The following is a 20,586-nucleotide window of genomic DNA, read 5'->3' as shown; positions in this document are numbered from 1 at the left end:
GGTTATAGGTAATGGCAAGGATCGGCACCGAATTGTTGCCGAAGCATGGATTGGCGTTAAACCTTAAGCCCTCTTATATCCGTCTTTCGGATTCTTTATGTATGAAGCTGTAGCCGGTCGGCTATCTATCTTGTGCCTCATTGATCTTGCTCGTCCAACAGCGACGCCATTTTTAATATTTTTCGGGCCCGGTAGATGTGACATAGTGTGGTGCTACCGGAGCCGTAAAAACATCCGCGCCAATGCCGGAGACCAGTGAAGAAACACAGCCGCTTCATGCGATGTCTAGCCGAATAAAGCGAAATACGGCTTGCACCAGCTGCCGAGATGCGAAGGTATGTTTTAGCCCTCGCTTGACTTGAACCTTTAAGTACCTAACGTTAATCCTTCTCATAGGTCCGCTGCAACCCCAGCCATAATCCAGCCCAACCGTGCCAGCGCTGTGCCAAGCTTCACTTGACGTGTGTCGTAGATAAGACTCACAAGAGGGTGAGCCGAAAAAGGTAGCCACCTTCTCCTTATTCTATATCGGCTTACTAAGTAGAACAATAGTAAGTTGGACGAGCTAGTCCAGGAAATTCAATCTATCAAGCAGAGTGTTAGTGGACAATCAGCCTCGTTACCGAGCCAAACAGCAGAATTCTCTCCACAAAATGAGGTCCTCACGCCCCTTAAAGAGTCTGTTCCACCACGCTTAGGGGTTCCATCACCAATAAGCGTCTCTGCGGACGTAGAAGGCAGGGCTCCTGCTATAGTAGCTACGACAACCAGCACCACAGTTGCTCCCTCTTCAGTAATACATACTCCCGCCAGTATACCACTCATCCAGGGCCCAGCCGCTGAGCCCGCACTTCCTAGAGCTCTTGGATCACAGCCATTTTCTGGTGAAGATGTTGAATATTATTTTCAAAAGTGAGTACATTGCCACTATGGACTAAAAAATATAAAATAAAATAACGTATCTCTGATACATGAAACCTAGATATTTTGAGCATTATCATCCCTATATGCCAGTCGTACGGCACAAGGACCCAAATAAATGCTACGATACTAGTCCGTTGCTTTTTTGGACCATCATCTACGTAGCGACACGCCGCTACGCTAAAAACTCAACAATCTTTCCCTTCATGCTAGATTCTATTAAGCGGGATGCCTATTCAGCCATTGCTAATCCGCCCCTCCCCTTACCTTCAATAAATGCCCTCATCTTGCTTTGCACCTGGATCTTCCCAGAGGTACGGTTCGTGAACGATCCGTGCGCACTATTTTCGAGCATTTGTATGAGTGCAACTGCTCAACTGGGAATCCATTGTGGGAAAGGGGCTCATCCGGAATATAGCCATGGCGTCTTCCAGAACAACTTCACAGACGAGGAAGCCTCGTTTACGTGGGCTGGGTATAACATAATCTCTCAAAGGGTGTCTTCATTCTTAGGGCTCCCGCCTCTGGGCTGCCTATTTAATCAGACCATTCAAAATGTTATCGATGGCAGGATACCGTTTCAAGTTCCTTCAAACTTTCGTATTCTCCTCGAATGCCAGAAATTCTGCAATCATGTTAGTAAGACTATGTCGGCCAGTCTAGAAGATGCACGAGGGGTTTCGTCAAAGCTGGTTCAGCTCCTTGAAGACGAGTGGAACGCCGTAAGAGGACTTATATGCTCTGAACGCGCAGGTATGTATCTCATCCCCAACGAAGCCCCAAGAGCGCGCGTATGACACGGCTATATTATTATATTCTAGAGGTTAACTATACATAGGCGACCTCGATCGATTCAACGCGTTGCTAGTACAGCTAGAAATACAAACGTACTATATGATGCCCCTTCCGGGCTACAACCCGGACGCATTGAAACGCAACATACTGCGAACATATAATACAGCACAGGTTGTGATCCACGAGTCCATCGAGCTAGACAACAAAGTGCAGTTCTTGCGGCATATACCACACTTCCATCTCCGGGCGCTCGCGTCTGCAGGATGCATCGTATACCGAGTTCTACGGTCATCATATATGTCTTTCATCGACCGCAAAGCCGCCGAGCGGTCGGCAGCCGACATCATCACTGCGGCCCGGCGTGCTAGTATCATGGAATCCGACTTGCCTATGCGCCTCGGAAACCTCCTCGAGTCCTGGTCTGACTGGCTGCTGGCGCATGGGGACTCCGCCACCACCCAACTGCAACCGCAACCACAACTACAGTGGAGCGAGGAGCCCGTGTCGGCGTTCTCGCACCGCCTCAGTGCCAGCGTAACTTTCGACTGCATGACCCGCTGGAAAAGTGATCACCGCCACAACGCCCTCCGCTGCAAGTGCCAGCCCTCTGGTGCCTCTGGCGCTTCTGGCACCACTCCAGCACCCGGTACTGCTGGTGGTACGAACGGCTGTGAAACGCCGGCTACTATGGCAGGAAGCGCCGATGCCCTGCAGAATATAGATTGGACATTCATGGACGACTTCGATTGGAGCTTTGAGCCTGTGATGCCGGTGCTGACGGCACCGACGTGAGGGCATGACGCAAGAAATAGGCGGTATGAAAAAAGATAATGTAAAAACAAAGCAAGCAAGAAGACGTAGCTGCTCGTATTTTGGGACCGGCGTACATGAGGTGTTATGCAAGTGTATAGGGTGAGCATCTACCTGTTAAGTATGACGATCTAAAAGAAGATTGAACGCGGGTATTAAACCGAAGGCGAAAGGGGAAATGCCAACTAAGAATTTAGCATACATTCGCATGTATATTATATCATGCCATTCATATAGGTTTCACAGTACATATGAGGCCACTATCTTCATTAGTTTAGAAGTAGAGAATAAATAGCAATAATAGCAGACTCACTCATTGTACCCTTAACTTCATGTGACTCTAGTGACTGTGTTCTCTAATCTATCACCACCACGATACTTGGTTGCCTCGGTCTGTATCGCCGTATCCTCCCTTATATAGTTCTAACGAGTATCCCGACGTGTGTGCTTAGCTTCCTGCCTTTTTATATTTCTCAAAGTCTTTCCGAAGGGCTTTCAGATCGTTTTGTAAGGTAATAATCTCGGTCTGCAACATTTTGATGTCTGGTTGCGTTGACGACTCGTTGGTGGGGTGAGGTAATTCGCGGCATACTTGAGAGTGAACGTGTCTCATGAGCTTATTGCGCGATCGGAACTGCTTGCCGCACTTGTTGCATTTTGTGCGTGACTCGATAGGTGCTGTTTTGGCTGGCGATGTCGGCTTGACTGGCGAGGTCTCGCTAGGTGGCATCTAAACAGGTAGTAAAGGCGTATGTTCTACCACATAAAATCGATTTTATGTGATTCCTAGAATAGTGGTGCCATCGTTGTTGAGTTGATTATTAGGATTGCAGGATTAGGATCTAGCTATTGTTTACCTATATATGCGTACGATGCAGGCAGTAACTGCCCGAGTTACTGTAGCTAGGGATCCACAACTGCACTACTTAATCAAAAGATGAATATATAGCCAAGTATAGGATCCATATAGGGGTACTTAATATACAGTATAATACACTCAAGGGGGATATCACAGCGCTAGTACATGATCCTCGCAGTCTGCCCGCTCTAGATATAACACGACATCTCTTCTCTTACAAGCTTTTCAACTCTCATCTTTCACCCAGCGAGAATTAAGACCCATCCCCTCTTCGCTCCGCCGCCCCTGACGTCTCACCGATATCCGCAGTCAAGCTGACCCCGCCCCAGTCCACACTGACATTTTCGCTCGTGAGAAACCACGGTATGTTGTCGTCGTTATCGGACGTAAAACATGGGGCGGGCATTTCCGTGGGGATCTGGTGGTTGTGGGCGTCCATGTAAATGCCTGGGAGGTTCCAGCGGTCGACTGTGAGCGGCGGGCGTTTGCTGCTTTGCGGTGTTGCCGCATGGGAAGTTACGTTAACGCGAGGCGAGCCCGTGCGATGCGGTAGATCTAATCCCTGCCCTGGGAAAGCCACGCCGTAGCCCGCGACGCCGAGGCCGGGATGTGACGGCGTGCCGGCGGGCATAGGGCCTTCGGGGGAAGGGTGTGTTGAGGGATTGGTTGATACCCGGTCTGGAATATTTGCAGCCCAGGGTGAATCGTGGTTCTCGGAATGGCTATCTATAGTGCTGGCACCGCACGGTTGAGTGGTCCGTTTCCGTTTACTGTGTCTTATGTAGTTAGAAGACCGATCTTCGAACGAAGACAATTCGTTGTGGTCTGTGATCCAAGTCCCGTGCTCGCATTCCATAGACTCCTCGACAATAACTTTTCCCATAGGCTTCCCGAGAGGTAGACGGCCCGGCAGTGGTGGCTGAACTTGAGAATGACGTGATATCTTGGATCGAGCGAGCAGAGGTATATTCTGCGAGATTTGATTCCTGTAATCGGGCCCAAGGTTATCGAGACGAGACAGTCGCACAATGTTTCCAACTCCATTCCTCTCTATATCAACTACTACTTGGCGAAGGAAAGCCCGGGTGATGGAATGGTTCTTTCCAAAAGCCTGCATAGCTGCGATGATAAAGTCGAGGTTTTCAATATTGGTGGGCGTCTGTGTTTCTTTGCACAAATAGACATAGACTGAGGCTGCACAATACAGCGATAACGCAGCTAGTGGGCTCCTCTATCGTGGTATTAGCAATAGTTGGATACATCTCATCGATTTGACGCGTTATTTACCGGTCCTGAATTCACATGGCTACCTGTCAATTTCATAATGTTGACAATTTCCTGCGCAGCCGTGCTCAGGCGATCGTGGCAAATCTTCTTAGCACTCTCTGGTAATTTGTAACTCTCTATCGTCTCGATTGCGGCGTGATGCAAGCAGATAATTGATGCATGCAAGTTAAGATTTGTGTGCACAGCGATCGGGTCACGATAGTTATCTGGTAGTCGAAAAGACCCTGGGAGATACATAAACGCGCTTGAGAGTGTGTTGTCAAGCTCACGATGACGCTGCCAATATTCGCCATACTCATAGTTATCAGGATTATCTGTAGGCTTCGGCCTGTGGACGTGCTTGAGGATTTGATTGAATCTTGATATTATTATTAGCAGACCGTAGATACTCGAGACGATGTGGCTCTGACATGTGACAAACTAAGATGGCTCCTGCAAAGGAAGAATACGTCTGCCCCTTAAGGGCATTTTGAATATTACATGTTTCTACTTTCTCGCCGCTTAAAAAAGCAGATTCCGGCTATAAAGCCTCCAGTTAGTAAAATAATATACGAATAGAGAGAACAGCGGCAAGGGGTTTTAAATTTTTAGAAACGGCGCCAGGTAGCTTAAGTTTCTGAGAAGTTCTACTGTACGCGGGACTCTACGAGAATGGCGTGTTGACTCACAGCAGGAAGTAGAGTTGTAATCTAGGATGCGCATTAGTTGCAATTCTAGCTTGATTAGTTCTTTTTCTTACATCAGAGGAATCGATAAGAAATGGCCAGCCAGTTGAAATGGAACAATGGCTGTCGATGCAAAAAATTCCCCAAAAAACTCGTCGCCGTTCTTCTAGTTCGGTCCAGTCTCTTGGGGGTAATAAGGTTGGACATATCTCTTCCGCGCTACCGTCGAGTCGATGAAGGCCCATCATTTGGACGAGGCGAACCCCTCTAGAACCGCTCATGGCTGCTCGGGTAAACAGCATACATTTGGCCTCGTATGTGGCTATCACACACCACGCTTGGGCATGGGCAACTGTAATGAAATGCTCACCGTAGCCCTTCCTGCAATAAGTACGAGTATAGAGATTGTGTTTGGGATATAGTGGCTTACTTTTAACTCATCCGACTCGGCGTACTGTCGAGCACGACGATAAAATATATCATGGTAGGCTCCATACTTGGGATTACCGTGTGCAGCAAGTGCCCACACTGCGTATTGGAGACACATGGGCGGCTTCATGTGCGGCGCAGAATAAAAAGCTTGTAGATAGCGGGAGGGATGGATTATGGGAATTATGTGTCCCTGACGCTGAAAGAAGAGCTGATTTCTATTATCATGAGCGACCAGATATTGGTTTCCCCGAACAAGGATAACTCACAGGTCTTCCATCATCTCAAAAGGGGGTAAACTTTCGAATATCCCACCGAGGTCAATAAGGTCGCCTATAAAGGGGTTGCTGTCTTGGCCTTGACTATCTAAGTTACCGGTCGAGAACGTAGCCGCCGGGTCCTGTTGAAATGAGAATGTGGTGTCATCGTCCAAGGAGGGGATGGGGTTCGTGAAATCAAACCCCTGAAAGAGAACATCCTCAGCCCCTGGCAAATCAATGGACGGGGAGTTAACTGGTTGCGTAGTCTCATCACGCTGCGAACGATTGTGGTTTGTTTCCTTTAGAAGCACTTCAACTTGAGCTATGCGTACATGTTAGTCTAAGTCTCGCGTCTTTAAGGGGTATCAGGCCATAGTTACCCAGGCGAGCCTCGAGTTCTTTTACATTCCTCCGCTTGAAGGCTGGTTTTCTTCGGGCTTCAGGGAAGATGCATTCAAGCTTAGCTTTCTCACAGCGATTGCAGCGAGGTTTTGTGCGATCACATTTGAGTTTTCGATTTCTACATGATAATAATATGAGTTACAGGGCTGAAATGTGGCGGCCGTCAACCAACAGTACCTGCATGACACGCATGACTAGCTTATAGTATTAGCATATCTAACGCCTTCGAACAGGGGGTGAGAGAATGATCATCACCAAAATTTCTCCGGGCTGAGCCGTTTCAACGGAGGGTTCATCCCCGGCCATCATATCGATGCGATTGACTCATTTAAAATAAAAATCTAACTTTAGTCTTTTCGCATTTAATTCTTGTGTATATAGATAGGTAACTACGTCGCTACTAAACGTGATAAATAAGGTTGAACGACCAGGCATCCGAATAAGCATCCGAATAGGCATCCACCTAAAAAAGGGGGTCAAGGTAACATGGAAGGCATCCGTGCCCTTTCGTCAGACCCGAAAGACGGTCCGGGTATCAAAGTTTCTCCGAAACCCGATAAGCTTCAACCCCGATAGCTCCGTGCCTTCATGCTGCGCAGGAACGGAATTGAAACAACATCACTTAAGCTTAGATAAGACTATCTTACTATACGTTTCTCCATTCTCAGCTAAATCGCATCTTGTTTCGAGATACTCCAAAGCACTTGTATAATACGGATTACATAATATATAATATATAATATATCGTTTATTGCATGAGTCTACTGTTTACTGAATTTATAGTGGGAACTATTATCGCCAAATGCGTTCTCTTACTTGATATTCGCCTATACGTATACGAAAATAACCAGATATGAAGACGCTACCGATGAAACGGAAGCAAGGATATTGTATCAGGACTCCTTTTTCCTTACTTACATCTTTTGCGTTTTACCTTCTCTCCTAATATGGTTAGCTTACCTAGAGTCTGGCTAGCAGGTTGACTTACTCAGCTTGACCGCCACCATTTTCTCAAGTCACGCTCTATTGTATGAGTATATGAGTATACTCAGAAACATCTTATTAAGAAACATCTTATTAAAGGAGCAAGCGTTCCTAGCACATAGCCACTTGCTTGCATGCGTACGATTCCTGAAACACAAATCAGCAAGCATAGTAATACTAGTAAACGACCTGTCACATAGCTACGTGTCCACGTATCCATGGATCATAGCACGATATCCACACATTCTATATTGTACGTATCCGGCACAGACTTACCTATGTAGAGCCCACGTCGCCACAGAGGATGCATGCTCACGTACGTATCCTGTAAGCTAATACGTAAGTACGTCTGTCTGTTACTCAGTCTTGCAATACCGTCATGTAATAAGGGGACGCTGTGGAGTACTCGGCGCCAATGGTAGATATTCGGTACTACTAACTGGGACGCCTAAGCAACTCAGGGATTTTTGTATTAAATGTAGTCCCTGTGGATCCAAAGAGCGTCTAAACTGTCAAGTGCACACGACAGCTTGAAGCTGATTTGGCATGCATGCATGCAGATAGCCCGTACAGTGCTAAAGCATACCGGCTAATACAGACTATAAGTTCCTAGTTGTCGGTAGACGACAGTTCCGCTGCTAGTAAGAATGGATATAGCTCCACTGACGGAGTGACAAGTGCAGATCCTTTTAGATCAAGGTCGGCATTCGTTGGGAACTTTAGTAAACAAGAAGAGGAGCCGGTGTCTAGGCTAGGCCAACCAAACTATGCTAGCAGTGAGGCGACCCTCGCCTTAGCCTATGATAAGCGCTTGGTTCTTTCACCATCGTAGGTGCATCCTCAAGTCTAAAATGGCTCCGGAGGCCCAGACGCGCGGTAGGAGCCCCGGAGACCTCGGCATAGAAGCGCAAACTAATGTAGGATAAAGACGAGGACACCTTAGACTTCCTTTTGACAACCTATTATTTTGTTCCGGGGTACATCCCGTCCTATATGTCGCCGGGACGACCTCTGTCCCAAATACTCGGGTCGTCCTTGAACCTACGAAAAATACGCTAGCACCGTTGGAACTTAAGAGGGTCTGGATGGGGACGGGGACGGGGATGGAATCCGAGGTAGGGACGAAAGTCAAACGGATATTTGGTGGTTAAGCTGGTAACGTCGGTCGACAACTCTCTTGTGACCGGGTAATTTAGTCCCTACTTTAACAAAAATAAGCTTATCGGAGTGCTTCCATACTAATTCATATAATACGATGCCAAGGAGACGAAATAAACTCGGTAGATATACCACACCTTCTTCCGAAATAGATGATTGATGAGGGCTACGAGCTAGGTACTTGACTCTTGGGATATAGGGCACGACATGCTTAAATATAATAAATGTGATGATGCAGCAAGGTGTGTAAGGATATAGAAAGAAGAAGAAAAATACCTACATCCTTAATGATGTACCTAGTATTCTAGCAACCCCCACGTATGCTTGCTGTATGGCTAGAGGTTAATATGTTACGGGTGTGGTATGATAACAGGAACTAAAGAGGACAAAACAGCCTAAGAGACAGATGTATTCATGTAAGCCTTGCCGTAATATATACGAAAAGCACGCCATATTACAGCGATTGTTTGTTACCAGCGAGCGATAGAATTGGATGTCATTGAGTTTATGAAGCATGGCGGCCCATGAGCTGGCAAGCACGCTTGATAAGACTTTGGTGGGTTGAACCCCTAGGAACACGACAAACTTTCCTGCTAGTCGGTACATTTAGGTAATCTAGCGAAAGCTACGTATGTAGGTTTCTTACCCGTCTCATGTTACGTAGCGTACAATATAGAACAGTTCAAGCCAGCAATCCAAGCGCTTGGCAACCCTACTCGTCCAGAAAGCGACGTGGTCAAATTTGTCAAAAATGATTACTAGGTAGGTGTTGACCCCCTTGTTGAAACCTTAGCTACCTCGTTGCTGCGAATATAAGCAGCAGCTAAGCGGTGAGGGGATCCAATGGCATATCTAATATATGGCACTTGCATTGTACATGGTGTTGGGAAAGGAGTACTCGATATTGCAACTGGGACTAGGCGAATGTTGTCAGGGGTACGACGACAAGACATTATAACCGTTACATATAACCGTCTTTTCTCCAGCGCGGCTCAAGTGAGATGTTTCAGTTGTCATCATCAATATCTAAGACCCATCGGAAAGGTTCGAGACATTACTAAAAGAGGGGATTCCTTGCCCCCTTGCCCCCTCCCAAAAGGTGAAGAGACATTGACTTTGTTTTTTGTCCGAAGAGAGCGCCATTATGTCTCAAGTCAAGCGGACCGGCCGGAGATCCGTGCTACGGCTACTACCTACATTCGGTTGGCGAGTTGGGGAACAAAGAGTTCGTTTTAAAAAATTAAAAAATACTTCATCCGAGCTATGGGCGAGATATATCAGATAGCTCCTGGCGTAACTTTCCATATCGCTGTTGTATGTTTACGTGGTTAATGGACGGAAGCGAGAGGGGTAACACTATCCCAGACTAAGACACTTGAGATGTCATACTAACGTACACTAGTTTTGCCCACCCATGATAATTGACTATGTAGATACATAGGTGCTACTACATACGTAGACGGCAACCTCCGTAGTTGATGACTGAGCAATGAGCATCGAGACGGGGCTCACGGCAATATTGGAAACGAATCTGGCCAGAAGCTCCATGATGGGGTGAACCCATGTCTAAGTAGCATGAAGAATGCATATGTCACATTCGTCTAGAATAGATTAGATCCCGTCACTCTATCTCGTCAAACGGGTATTTGCTCTGTCTTCCAGCTCAGGGCCGGGCAATCCTCTGGCTACCAACCCAGTGGTGCTTTGGCCACTGCATGACTTGGACCGGCAAGACGAACAGATAGGTAGATAGCACGACGTCTGCTTATAGCAGAAGAAGTGAGCCCATTTTTCGGGTTCACAGCCTTTTTGGACTGAGCAAAGGACGGAACGTACGTCAGCTGTTCTGCAACGTCTGTCGTCATCCGAATCCGTCATGGAAATATGCCTGCCGCTAAGTGATAATCTGGGTTAACTGATGAAACTGTGCGATGCGGCGAGATTAGGTGGCCGTCACGATGAGTTTGGTAGCCAACGGATTTCGAGAAAAGCATCCTCCCACGCCCACGCCCACGGGCATCTGCATTTAATCTATCGATCGGAAGGGCGGTATGCAAGGACAATATATTTTCTTTTCTGAAAGGCCAATGCGGGAGCTCCTGCATCTATCTTGGTTACCAAAGTAGATCTCCTATAACACTCGGAACGGGCCCCGGCTTATGGCTGGATCCATGGCTGTTCACCGTGCTTCTTGGTTCGGAAACGATCCGTAAAACAGGTAGATGCATATACATTTGGCCCGGTAAACGATATTAAGGAATAGGATGTATTTCTATCATCCGGATAGTGCACTTTCGACTTGAGGCTAAATTTGCACGTACGGCGCCATACTTCCACGTATCCTTCGCTTCCATGATTAGGTAGAACTTCCTAATCAATCCACGGTAATATGTAATATACAGCTTGCCGCCCCTTTATTTTGTAGCATTCGAAACCGTCATTTCTCTTAATCTAATGCTCCCCCCAAAACGCCTATTATTTTTTCATTCCCGTACCTAAGCCATGCCCAATACCTATTCCAAATTCCCTACACAAAAAATGCTGTTAGAATAAGAAGTTGTCGTGGACCGGCCTGCGGGAGCCAAGCGCCCGCGAGATCGAGGCCGGCCTTGATTAGACAATAGAGTGTTGGTGGTAGACTCTTGCTCTTGTGGTGAACTCTTGCGCGGCGTAAAACCCCAAAACCTGGTAAAGATACCTAGTAATAATACAATAAATATGATCTCTCGTAAGGAAGCACGGACACCTCATATGCTATCCCGTTTGTTGCCATTGACTCTGCGCCGTTTAGTCGACTCTGATTCAACGTCATCAACGTCACGAGTTGCACCAGCCTCTTCATCACTTAGGAGTCTACCGTCCGGGTCGTAATCGGCCTTTTCGGTCGAAGGTATTAAGCCGCTATCTGCGCCGCGCACGGTCGTAGCGCCAGCCTCGGCACGAGCGTTGTTGATCATATTAGGTAGTTGCCGTCGTCTCGCGTTGATAAACCAGTTCGATATTTGATCTGTTATGAATGCTTGGTTAATTATAAAGTATGAAGTCTAGTCTAATAACTCTGATCGTCTCTTTACGAGACGGCAGAATTAGTCGTAATCTCAAGAGTCGGGATTCAACGTTTCACTAAACTTACTTAATTGCAAACCGGTCTCTGTCATCAGTTGTTGCTTTTCATCCTCTGTTGGGTACGGATGCGATAAGTGGGAGTGAAACCAGGCGCGGAGTTTATCTGTCGTCTCTTTTGGTAGATTCCCACGACGCTTTCGCTGCTTGCCTTCGTAGTTTCTCCCAACGCCGAGTTCGCGGACGGGCATGTAGCTATCATGTGATTGGTGGCCATACGTGGCAGGCGAGATCACTGGAGAATATAGCGATGGCCTGTCAAAGATATGGGCCGATCCCACAGAAAGAGATTGCCCTCGGTTAGGATGATGGTAATTGTAGTAGTGGTGATTGGTAGGTCGGTGTGAAGCTGGCCTTATCTCTAAACCGTAGGTGTTAGTGCTCATGTCTTCTGGGGTTCTCGTTCTTCTCTGAGTTTCTCGAATATAGTCGTCGCTCGGCAGGCGTGGGAACGGTTCAGTTCTATCTCGAGCGAGATTTAACGTGGATAATTTCGATAAAGCTGTTTGATGCTCTGCTTGTTCATGATGTCCTGGCTTTGTGATATATTGTTGGAGAGTGCCATCGCCAGTTGGATGGCCAGCTCGGGTTGGCTTGCCCCATGCTCCTATATCCGTCCTATAATCAAGGGGTGGTGATACCGAGCGATAAGGGCTCCTGTTCGAACTGTTTAATAGCCTTGGAACCGAGTTTGTTCCCCCAACGTCCCTCCCACTCCCGAAGTGTCTCTTCTGATAGGCTGGCGAATGTATGTACTCTGGGGGCGTTGTCTCTCCATTGGAAGACCATCTAGCAGGACTAGTTACGGAATATGGTGTCGTAGCCACGAAGTTTTGTTTTTGCTGTTCAAATTCGGGGAAAGCCTACTAGTCGGTCAGCAATAATCTCTAATCAGACGTGGTAGATTATACCTGACGAATAGACGGTAGGGAAACCTTTTCCCCTTCCCCAGGAAATTTATTAGGACGAGCATCCATCCAAGGATAATCCGAAAGGCCAGAATAATAGGGCGGATAGATTGTCATACTAGACGTATCTTAAATCAGCGGCTACATATATACGCCTCAATCTTAGAACCTATTATTGTCGTCAACTTGACAAGAATTGTAGCTAAGCCGCAGGACCTTTCTTACATGCTCTCTTCCTTGCTTCGTTACTTCGTTAACAACTTGTCTATCCCGACTTAGATGCGCAATATCTAACCGGGAAGGATTTCGAAGACACGACAAGGCTTAACAATGTTCAAATAGGACACAAAAAGTAAACGATAAATCACAGATTCATTCCAATTGGCACAAGCAATAGATGGCTATGGTAGATAGTCGAGGAAAATTGATGTAGAAGACGACGTTTATGAATCTGGTCTAGAAGGCCAGTAAAAGACGAGGAAAACATATCTCCAGTAAGGAGGCGGAAATCTTCTCTATGTATGTTGAAGATGCGAGGTTCTTTGAAGGTGTGGAGAGGTATGGGGGTCTGTATCGATGAACTGACTAACCCGTAACAAGCCCAGGATGCGAGGCATGGACAAGGATTATATACATAGGTAGAAGACAACGTTCAAGGGTATGAAGAAGAAGAAGAAGAAGACCATAGCCGCAGACTAGTCTGTACCCACCTCCCCACAGACGGTCACTACCACAGACGGTCACTACCTAATACTGTGACGCTTTGCGGGCAGTAAACTGAAAACTGACAAGCCAGCCTTTGGGGTGGTACGTTTCCTGGGGCTTACATGGAGGTACCTACCTATGTATGATAGGTATGTAATAGTACGTACCTAGGTAAGTAGTATGTAGGGTTACTGGGTCACCAGAAGCGCACATGGCTTAAAGGGTCTGGCTAGTCAGACTGCCTACGCAGTAGGTTGACGACAGGCTTGGCTCGATAGCGATGGAGTACTAGAATACTAGAATACTAGAATACTAGAATACTAGATACTAGAATACTAGAGGACTGGATGTAGGGGAACAAGTGACACAACCACAGTAGGGGTCAGCGTTAGTAGTAGTATTGATGTACATATTGATGTACATGCAGGACAGGGGTCGAACCCCGGACCGTGACGGTTATTGCTTTGGTGCCAGATGAAATTGCCCGATGAAAAGGAAGATGTCTACCGGGGTCGACTTTAGACACGTACCATTGCATACATGCGATGCATTTGGAAGACCGGATCGAATTATTCGCCTTGCAAGATGGGTCCAAGGACCTATTTATTATTTATTCAAAAGGGGGACGGTTGCTCACGGCTGCCCACCCAACTTAGAGAGAGGTACGTGGGAATCCAGCACGTGCCCAACTCTCAAGCATATTCGAATAGCCGTTGTCAGCACAGATATAACCTAGTTAGCCAAATCCGAGAGTGCATTAGTCGACCGAATACATAGATAATTTCCAGGCCGTGTCGAAACAGCTTGGGTTAGAGAAGCAAAGACTAATAAATAATATATCCCACAAAAAAAGCATCAGAGTCATCGTGGTGGTTTACCAAATATCCGTCTGTATCTTACCGAGCTAGAGGAAGGTTCCTGCAGTTCGCCACGGAACATCCTTTCAGACTATCTAGACTAAACTTATACCTACGGCATGACGCAGAGGCGCACCCGAGAAAATACCGCTGGTAAAAAGGTAAAAAAATATTAACTTTCTTCTTTTTTCCTTATCAACATACCCAAACTTGACGCAGATGAAACTGGCCGTTTAAAAAAACTCAATGTTTTATGCATAGGTAATAGGTAGGTCATAACGAAATTGGTTCCTGTTGGGACGCCATAATAATAGATGGGTGTTGCCACGCGTGGCATTTACCTTTTTTTTTTTTTTCCTCTTCCTCTTTAGGCTTATCAACAACTCCTTACCTCTTAGATAAAAACGATATACTAATACCCCGTTATATGCTTAGATTATTGACATTATGTAGCTAATACGATTTAACTCCTCTCGTTGATATTTCGATCTTGTATTGCATAAAGTAGAGTTATATTAATAAATTCATATTTATTGACCCATTTTTACTGGGAAATCTGCTCTTTACTTTTGCCCATAGGGCCAGCGGGACTTTTCAAGTCCTAGCTGACAAGTGAGCCGTGATAAAATCCAGGGGTAATGAATCGTGTACATAATAAAATGTTAGTGCAGGTTTGCGCAATATTCACGAAATGAATCCACATGACATACATAAACACTGTATATTATATTGTGCCTTATCTAATAGGTTCTAGGCAAAATCCCAAAAGCCGGGGGGGCAATCTGATAAATCTGGAAATCTGGAAAATCTGCCAAGGGCTTACCAAGGACTTACCATGTCCCTTGCCCCCCAAAATAGCATAATCCGGTAAGCCAATAACTTTAAAGCATACTTACTCGAATCCGTACATTACCTGATCACAAAAAGGGTCCATTCGAAAGCCATGGGACGAAACTTTAAAAATAAACGGACTGGAAAGATAACTTAGTTTGTTCTACTCAACCTTTTGATAATTACCTAGGCACTTATAGGTAAACACCGGATAAAGTTAAAGGTTGTTGAATACCACAGCAACCTCTTTATATACCTAATAACCCCCCCCCCTTCCCCCCCTTTTAAGTACCTACCTATTCTACCTCCGAGCCATTGGAACTTTTACTTTAGCTATCAAACACAAATATGGGGCCTCCGATATTACAAATAATTAGTTCGGCCTTGTCAGTGTGATGCACCAATTTTTCACGTATAATGATGTTATATAGACCGACCTCAGGCTATATTCTCCGACAACGCAGCTGAAATTATCCTTAGTAGTCAGCCTTGACGTTAAGCGCATCGATATATGAATTTCTCTAGATGCTCTATGATGATCAATTCGTAACCAATCAGGCTGTGCAAGCGGCGAATCGGGAATTTCCAACAAACCTGAGGCGAGCCATAGACCGAAACCTGAATGACCTGCCGTTTACATTTATAATGTATCTATTTACCTTCACCGAGCACCAATAGAATCAATGCCACGACGCTGAAGGTCACCTAGACATTATGGTAGCTCCTTATTTGGTACATAATTTAGAGCATGGATAATTCCTATGATCATTCCCCGACCTTGACAGCGATGACTTGCATACGTAGTAGAACTACAAGCCTTCGGGCACGTTCCGCTGGCTGTCATTAGCTACGGGGAGGTATCGAGTCATAACATTGTGGCGGAAACGGAAACGCACAATGCCTACTATAGCGTACTGAGGTGGATTACCGCTAGGCGGCCGCGACGACGATTCGGGAATGCATGGCGCGTACTATATTGTACATACATGACGGTATGCGTAACCCTAGTGGCATCCGCCCCGATGGGTACGCGATGATCCCCTCTGCTGTTCTAGCCGGCTGTCAAATCTCGTCGGGTTTAGCATGTTTTTGGCAAAATCCCCGTACCCCGTCTATGGACGATCTGCATCGTTCAAAGCTGCAAGACAGATCGGTGCCGAGCCGTGATATGACCTCCATACCTTCATGTGCTGCGATTGGTTCCTCATGCACTCCTCAATAACTGTCAATCTCGCGCTAAGCTGCTCGCCTTCCTGTAGCACAGTTTGGAGAAGGCGATATTACCTTACAAGTCGTATTTCGTAGTAAGACTCTATTTCTAAGGGTGATCATATGCTGTGGTATGGATAACGTGATGTTGAGGATCCGAGTCAGTTATCTACCCGCGAGACGTTAATAATAATGATGGTAGCAATGATGCCTTTAGTAGCGTCCAGAGGTTGCTCTGGCAGACTGCTCTCGAGTCTTCATACAGGCACTACCGGTAGACGTTGTCGCTAACGGAATCATACAAGGCAATGAATACTTCATACACCGAGCTTCATGCAAGTTGTCCCAGTATAAAACATTACAGGCAGACTTTTAATCAAGTCGCGGCTGATATGTGTATATATGAGAGGTACCTATGTAATGCAAGCTTACCATTCGAGGAAAGATAACGTTGCCACAATGGCATTTATTAGGGGCATTCAAGAGCTATCATTGGTACCGCTTGATGTATGCTAACGCTAGGGATGGATGCCCTTTGCCCTCTACCCTATAATATGTACCCCCCACCTAGCCTCCTCGTCAACATGTGCGGACTTTCACCGCATGCACTTATTACACATACATACGTAAATACATGGAAGTAGTAGGTAATAGTAAACGCAGATTTTCTGACACTTGGTGGGCTCAGTTGGAGGCTTGACGTGGAGGTTCCACCCTCTTATTGTAGTTTATTGTAGCGTTGCTCTTAAGATGTCTAGGCAGCTGAGAATTCGATCCGGTTGGTCCCAAGTGTAGAAATAGGCACGATCTGAAGTTTGCAGTTTTGCCAAGGGCCGCAGATCTCTTTCCCCATCGAAGCAAGGGCCATCTTCGTAATCCCGAGAAGCTGGGGTGGTGACAGAACGATCCCGTGCGCCGCCCAAGCGCCTTGTGCTCGTAACGTGGTGTGCGTGGTGTGCGTGGTGTGCAACTGGTCCAATTGCGTTACGGGGAGGACAAAAGAGAGACAACGACAGCGGAACAGCTGCAGGTTAATGAATCCGGATCCATGACCACAAACCTGGTTCCCGGGTTCCGTCACGTTGATCTCGCTCACTTGTCACATCCCAACCCTGCCAACTTTTCGACCCGGTGCATACATACATAGTAACCACCATCCCGTTGGGACGCATTCAAGCTACCGATGAATACAAAACGAGTAGACCGGTTATTTTCTAGCTTCTAGCTTGGTGTTCACATATGTCACTTACTTTGGGGTCTCAATTATTCTTGCGATTCTTAGTATCAGTGCCACGAAGCAACGCTTAGTAGATAGGTATGGTATTGTATGGACCTAGGTATGGACCTAGAGCGGTTGTCCAGCTTCTGTTCGAATCAAACGGGATCGAATGGATGGATCAAGACGTTTGTGGTTGTGATGAAGAACCCTACTGTGACATGCAAAGGTGTATCTACCTAAAGTTACAAACTTTAGGTAGCCTATGCGGATGCGGATGCGCTGAACTTTACTTTGCTCGACGGCGGACGTACGGGGGATATGAAGAAAAAGATCGGAAGAGGCAAGAACTCGGAAGTCCGGCTGTGGCTGGTAAGCCGGCTGATTATTATTTCTAGTTACCTCTACATAGGTAGTTACCTCTAGGGCTCTAGGTATACTTTCTGTACCTAATGTCTGTACCGTCTGTACCTAATGTAAGAGGCATATGCATGTACTACGTAAGCAAAGCAAAATGGGTAGGCAACTGCGATATGAAGACATCCATACATGTAGTAGGTAGATTCCCGTGATTTACCCGCCAATGTATTTACAATAGTATATTTGACTGCATTAATACTTTTTTCATTTTCATTAATTATATCCAGTCATCCCATCTAAGCCCTAAACTTCCTAAACTTCCTAAACTTCCTCCCCCACACAATTCCCCACGATCATTTTCACATAGTAAACTTTAAAGGCATCATCTTTTCCAACAAACTCTCGATATCCGCCCATGTACTACATGTTGTGCACTCATAAAAGCTGAACACGAGATTAGGATGAGCTTTTGAGTAAGGCGTTGGCGTTGGCGTTGGCGTTGGCGTTAAATCCGTAAATCCGTTACTGTACGCATTATGACGCCTATTTCTTTTTTTTCTCCCATCGTTTGTCGCCTACCACATAACGGCTTATTGCATTCAAGCCACTTTCACAACCACATGTCTTACCCAACAGCCTACTTGGAATGTTCCTATCCTTCCGTCCACGAACCAATAGTACAGACTCCCGTCTGGCTGACATCGATCAGATACGCCTACTGATGCGGCGACACAAGCGGCCGCATAGCTTAACCATACATCCCTACCTAAGGTATGATCCTACCTTAGGTATCATACCTTAGGTAGGTACAGATAAGTATAGTCTTATATGTATGCAACCAACCTCGTGTCCTCGTGTAGCACACGTTCTTCATAGCACGAGCCCGCTGCCTTATTTCTTTTTTTCTCATATTTGCCACATATAAAAATGAGAGACATACATAACCATATCTTATTATCGAAGAACTCTTCCTTAACTCTAGATAATCCATGGTCTAAAATCAACTCCACAGCCAAAGACCAAAGTTCTTTCCGACCCCAGTCCCGTTGCCATCGACTAGTTTACTGATCCATAACTCCGGTGGATTGTATGGATCCTCCTATTCGTGATAATTCCTAAAACGGGCAAAGATGCGGTGGACAGAACCGGGATTAATCCACATCCTTGGGTCTACTTGATACTTGACAGTGCCTGTCACTGACTTCCTTCCCTCTGCTTCTGGAACAACGTCCCTACAACCCGACCTTCTATGCCGAGTTTCACCCGAATATTTACGTACCCCTGGTGATACATGAATACTAACTGCTTACGACGACTAGATACCTAGACGGCAATGACAGGTACGCTTCAACATGTGTCAGGACAATTTCCATCCACAACGATACACAGATGGTACAGTCTATTTGGCCTTCATCTATTCACCATAGAACCCACAGCAAAGAGCCGGCTAAGGAGTCTAGGCCTGCGGCTCCTAAATGCAATGCCAATGGCAGTCGGGTCCCAGTGGGAGGCATTTGATATAATTGTGCCTCTATCAGGTATAACGCGAGCAAGTTTAGTCTTGTGAAACCCCTAACATCAGCCAACCCGTTCTAGCTCTATTGCTGTCCGTAGAGATTAATGATTTATGAGCGTGGGATAACCATAGACCGTTGGCACAACATCGCCAATCTCGCAGGCGGCCACTAGTATCCACAGTGTCACTACAATATCAAAGCTACAAAATACTTTCTTGTCCAACCGGATTATTACTTACCCAACCTTACATATATCGTTTAAAGCTTGACTATCCTAGACGACCAATGGTCATGCCTATCTCTAGCCGGGCCTCGATAGTGACAAAGGACTACATTGGCCTAGATCATATCGTTAAACAGCATTTCCACCGCCAGTCCACGCAGTACGAACGGCTCTCTGCATAGTTCAGCGGGGCCCGTGGTTCAAGAAAGCATCTGTCCGCCAATGTAAAAATCAATGATTGACGAAGTAGAATCAGCTTCCAACAATCTCGGTAATGCGAGAACATCAGCCGTTGAGCACATTCTGCCCTGGCATGACGAATTGATCATCTACTACAGTCCTATACATAATATCTAATTACCTCTTAACTTGGCGGAGATGGCTTGACTATCCACAAGCTTAAATAGCTCCCGTTTCCAGTCCAGGTAATTATGTGGCCCTCCAGATTTATTAGCACGTTTCAAGCACGTTGGATTCCTTTTACTACAAGGCAGCGTTGTAGTCTGAGCACGACGCGAGTCTCGTCTTATTAAACGATGAGACATGTCATTTAAAGCTGCCAGCTCGAGATCTGAGGCTGCGTATCGGAAATATGCATACTGTATGTCTCATGAAAGTCATCATCTGGCTGCAGAACTGTTTCCCCTTCTGGCCGAGTACATCGTTAGATATAGCACTTGCCTCAACGTTGACCAATTGTTAGTTCACCAGGCTACAGGTTGGCCTGATTATCTTCGGCATGTCAGTCGCGCATGCTACAGTACCGCAACCACTCCCTAACTACTGGCTATGAAATCTCATCTTCTCAGCAAGCCTCGTCTGGGAAAATGGCACCAAATTCGCCTTCCCGATTCCGCCTATAGAGACGGTCGTTCGGAATACTGCTACTTAGATTTAGGGAATTAAAAACGCTAACTCGGCTTAAGCAACGTTGGAAGCCAATAGATGCAATTTCTACGCTTAGGAACCCGTGCCCAATGCACCGGAGCAACATTATCCAGTCATCACTATAAACATGTCTTGAGGCGTATCGTACGCTCACCACTAGTACGTTGACCGTGCCGCGA

General features: G+C 46.2%; 3 protein-coding genes across 3 annotated transcripts; 1 reads left to right on the top strand and 2 right to left on the bottom strand.

The window, feature by feature from the left end:
• Nucleotide 1: 1 nt before the first annotated feature.
• Nucleotides 2-2,835, top strand: F4817DRAFT_104755 (uncharacterized protein). The gene is made up of 5 exons (XM_049297379.1): nt 2-335; nt 397-503; nt 553-912; nt 983-1,674; nt 1,760-2,835. The coding sequence occupies exons 1-5, from the start codon at nt 243-245 to the stop codon at nt 2,506-2,508; spliced, it is 2,001 nt and encodes a 666-aa protein (XP_049159324.1). The 5' UTR covers nt 2-242; the 3' UTR covers nt 2,509-2,835.
• A 520-nt stretch (nt 2,836-3,355) lies between these two features.
• F4817DRAFT_337154 (uncharacterized protein) lies at nt 3,356-6,901 on the bottom strand. Its single transcript, XM_049303253.1, has 10 exons — nt 6,684-6,901; nt 6,606-6,622; nt 6,407-6,546; nt 6,036-6,348; nt 5,768-5,984; nt 5,412-5,714; nt 5,341-5,361; nt 5,083-5,192; nt 4,673-5,030; nt 3,356-4,616 (listed from the first exon to the last, which is right to left on the bottom strand). The coding sequence occupies exons 1-10, from the start codon at nt 6,735-6,737 to the stop codon at nt 3,639-3,641; spliced, it is 2,511 nt and encodes an 836-aa protein (XP_049159323.1). The 5' UTR covers nt 6,738-6,901; the 3' UTR covers nt 3,356-3,638.
• Nucleotides 6,902-11,317: 4,416 nt separating this feature from the next.
• Nucleotides 11,318-12,718, bottom strand: F4817DRAFT_358640 (uncharacterized protein; the record flags this gene model as incomplete). Its single annotated transcript, XM_049306054.1, has 3 exons — nt 11,318-11,577; nt 11,704-12,556; nt 12,605-12,718. 3 exons carry the CDS (start codon nt 12,716-12,718, stop codon nt 11,318-11,320), a joined length of 1,227 nt encoding a protein of 408 aa, XP_049159322.1.
• Nucleotides 12,719-20,586: the final 7,868 nt, after the last annotated feature.

This window comes from Daldinia loculata (genome assembly GCF_022478755.1).
Source record: "Daldinia loculata strain CBS 113971 unplaced genomic scaffold F4817scaffold_23, whole genome shotgun sequence".
NCBI classification, from domain to species: domain Eukaryota; kingdom Fungi; phylum Ascomycota; class Sordariomycetes; order Xylariales; family Hypoxylaceae; genus Daldinia; species Daldinia loculata.
The sequence above is the reverse complement of the archived record's forward strand: the minus strand, read 5'-3'. Positions and strand labels throughout refer to the sequence as shown.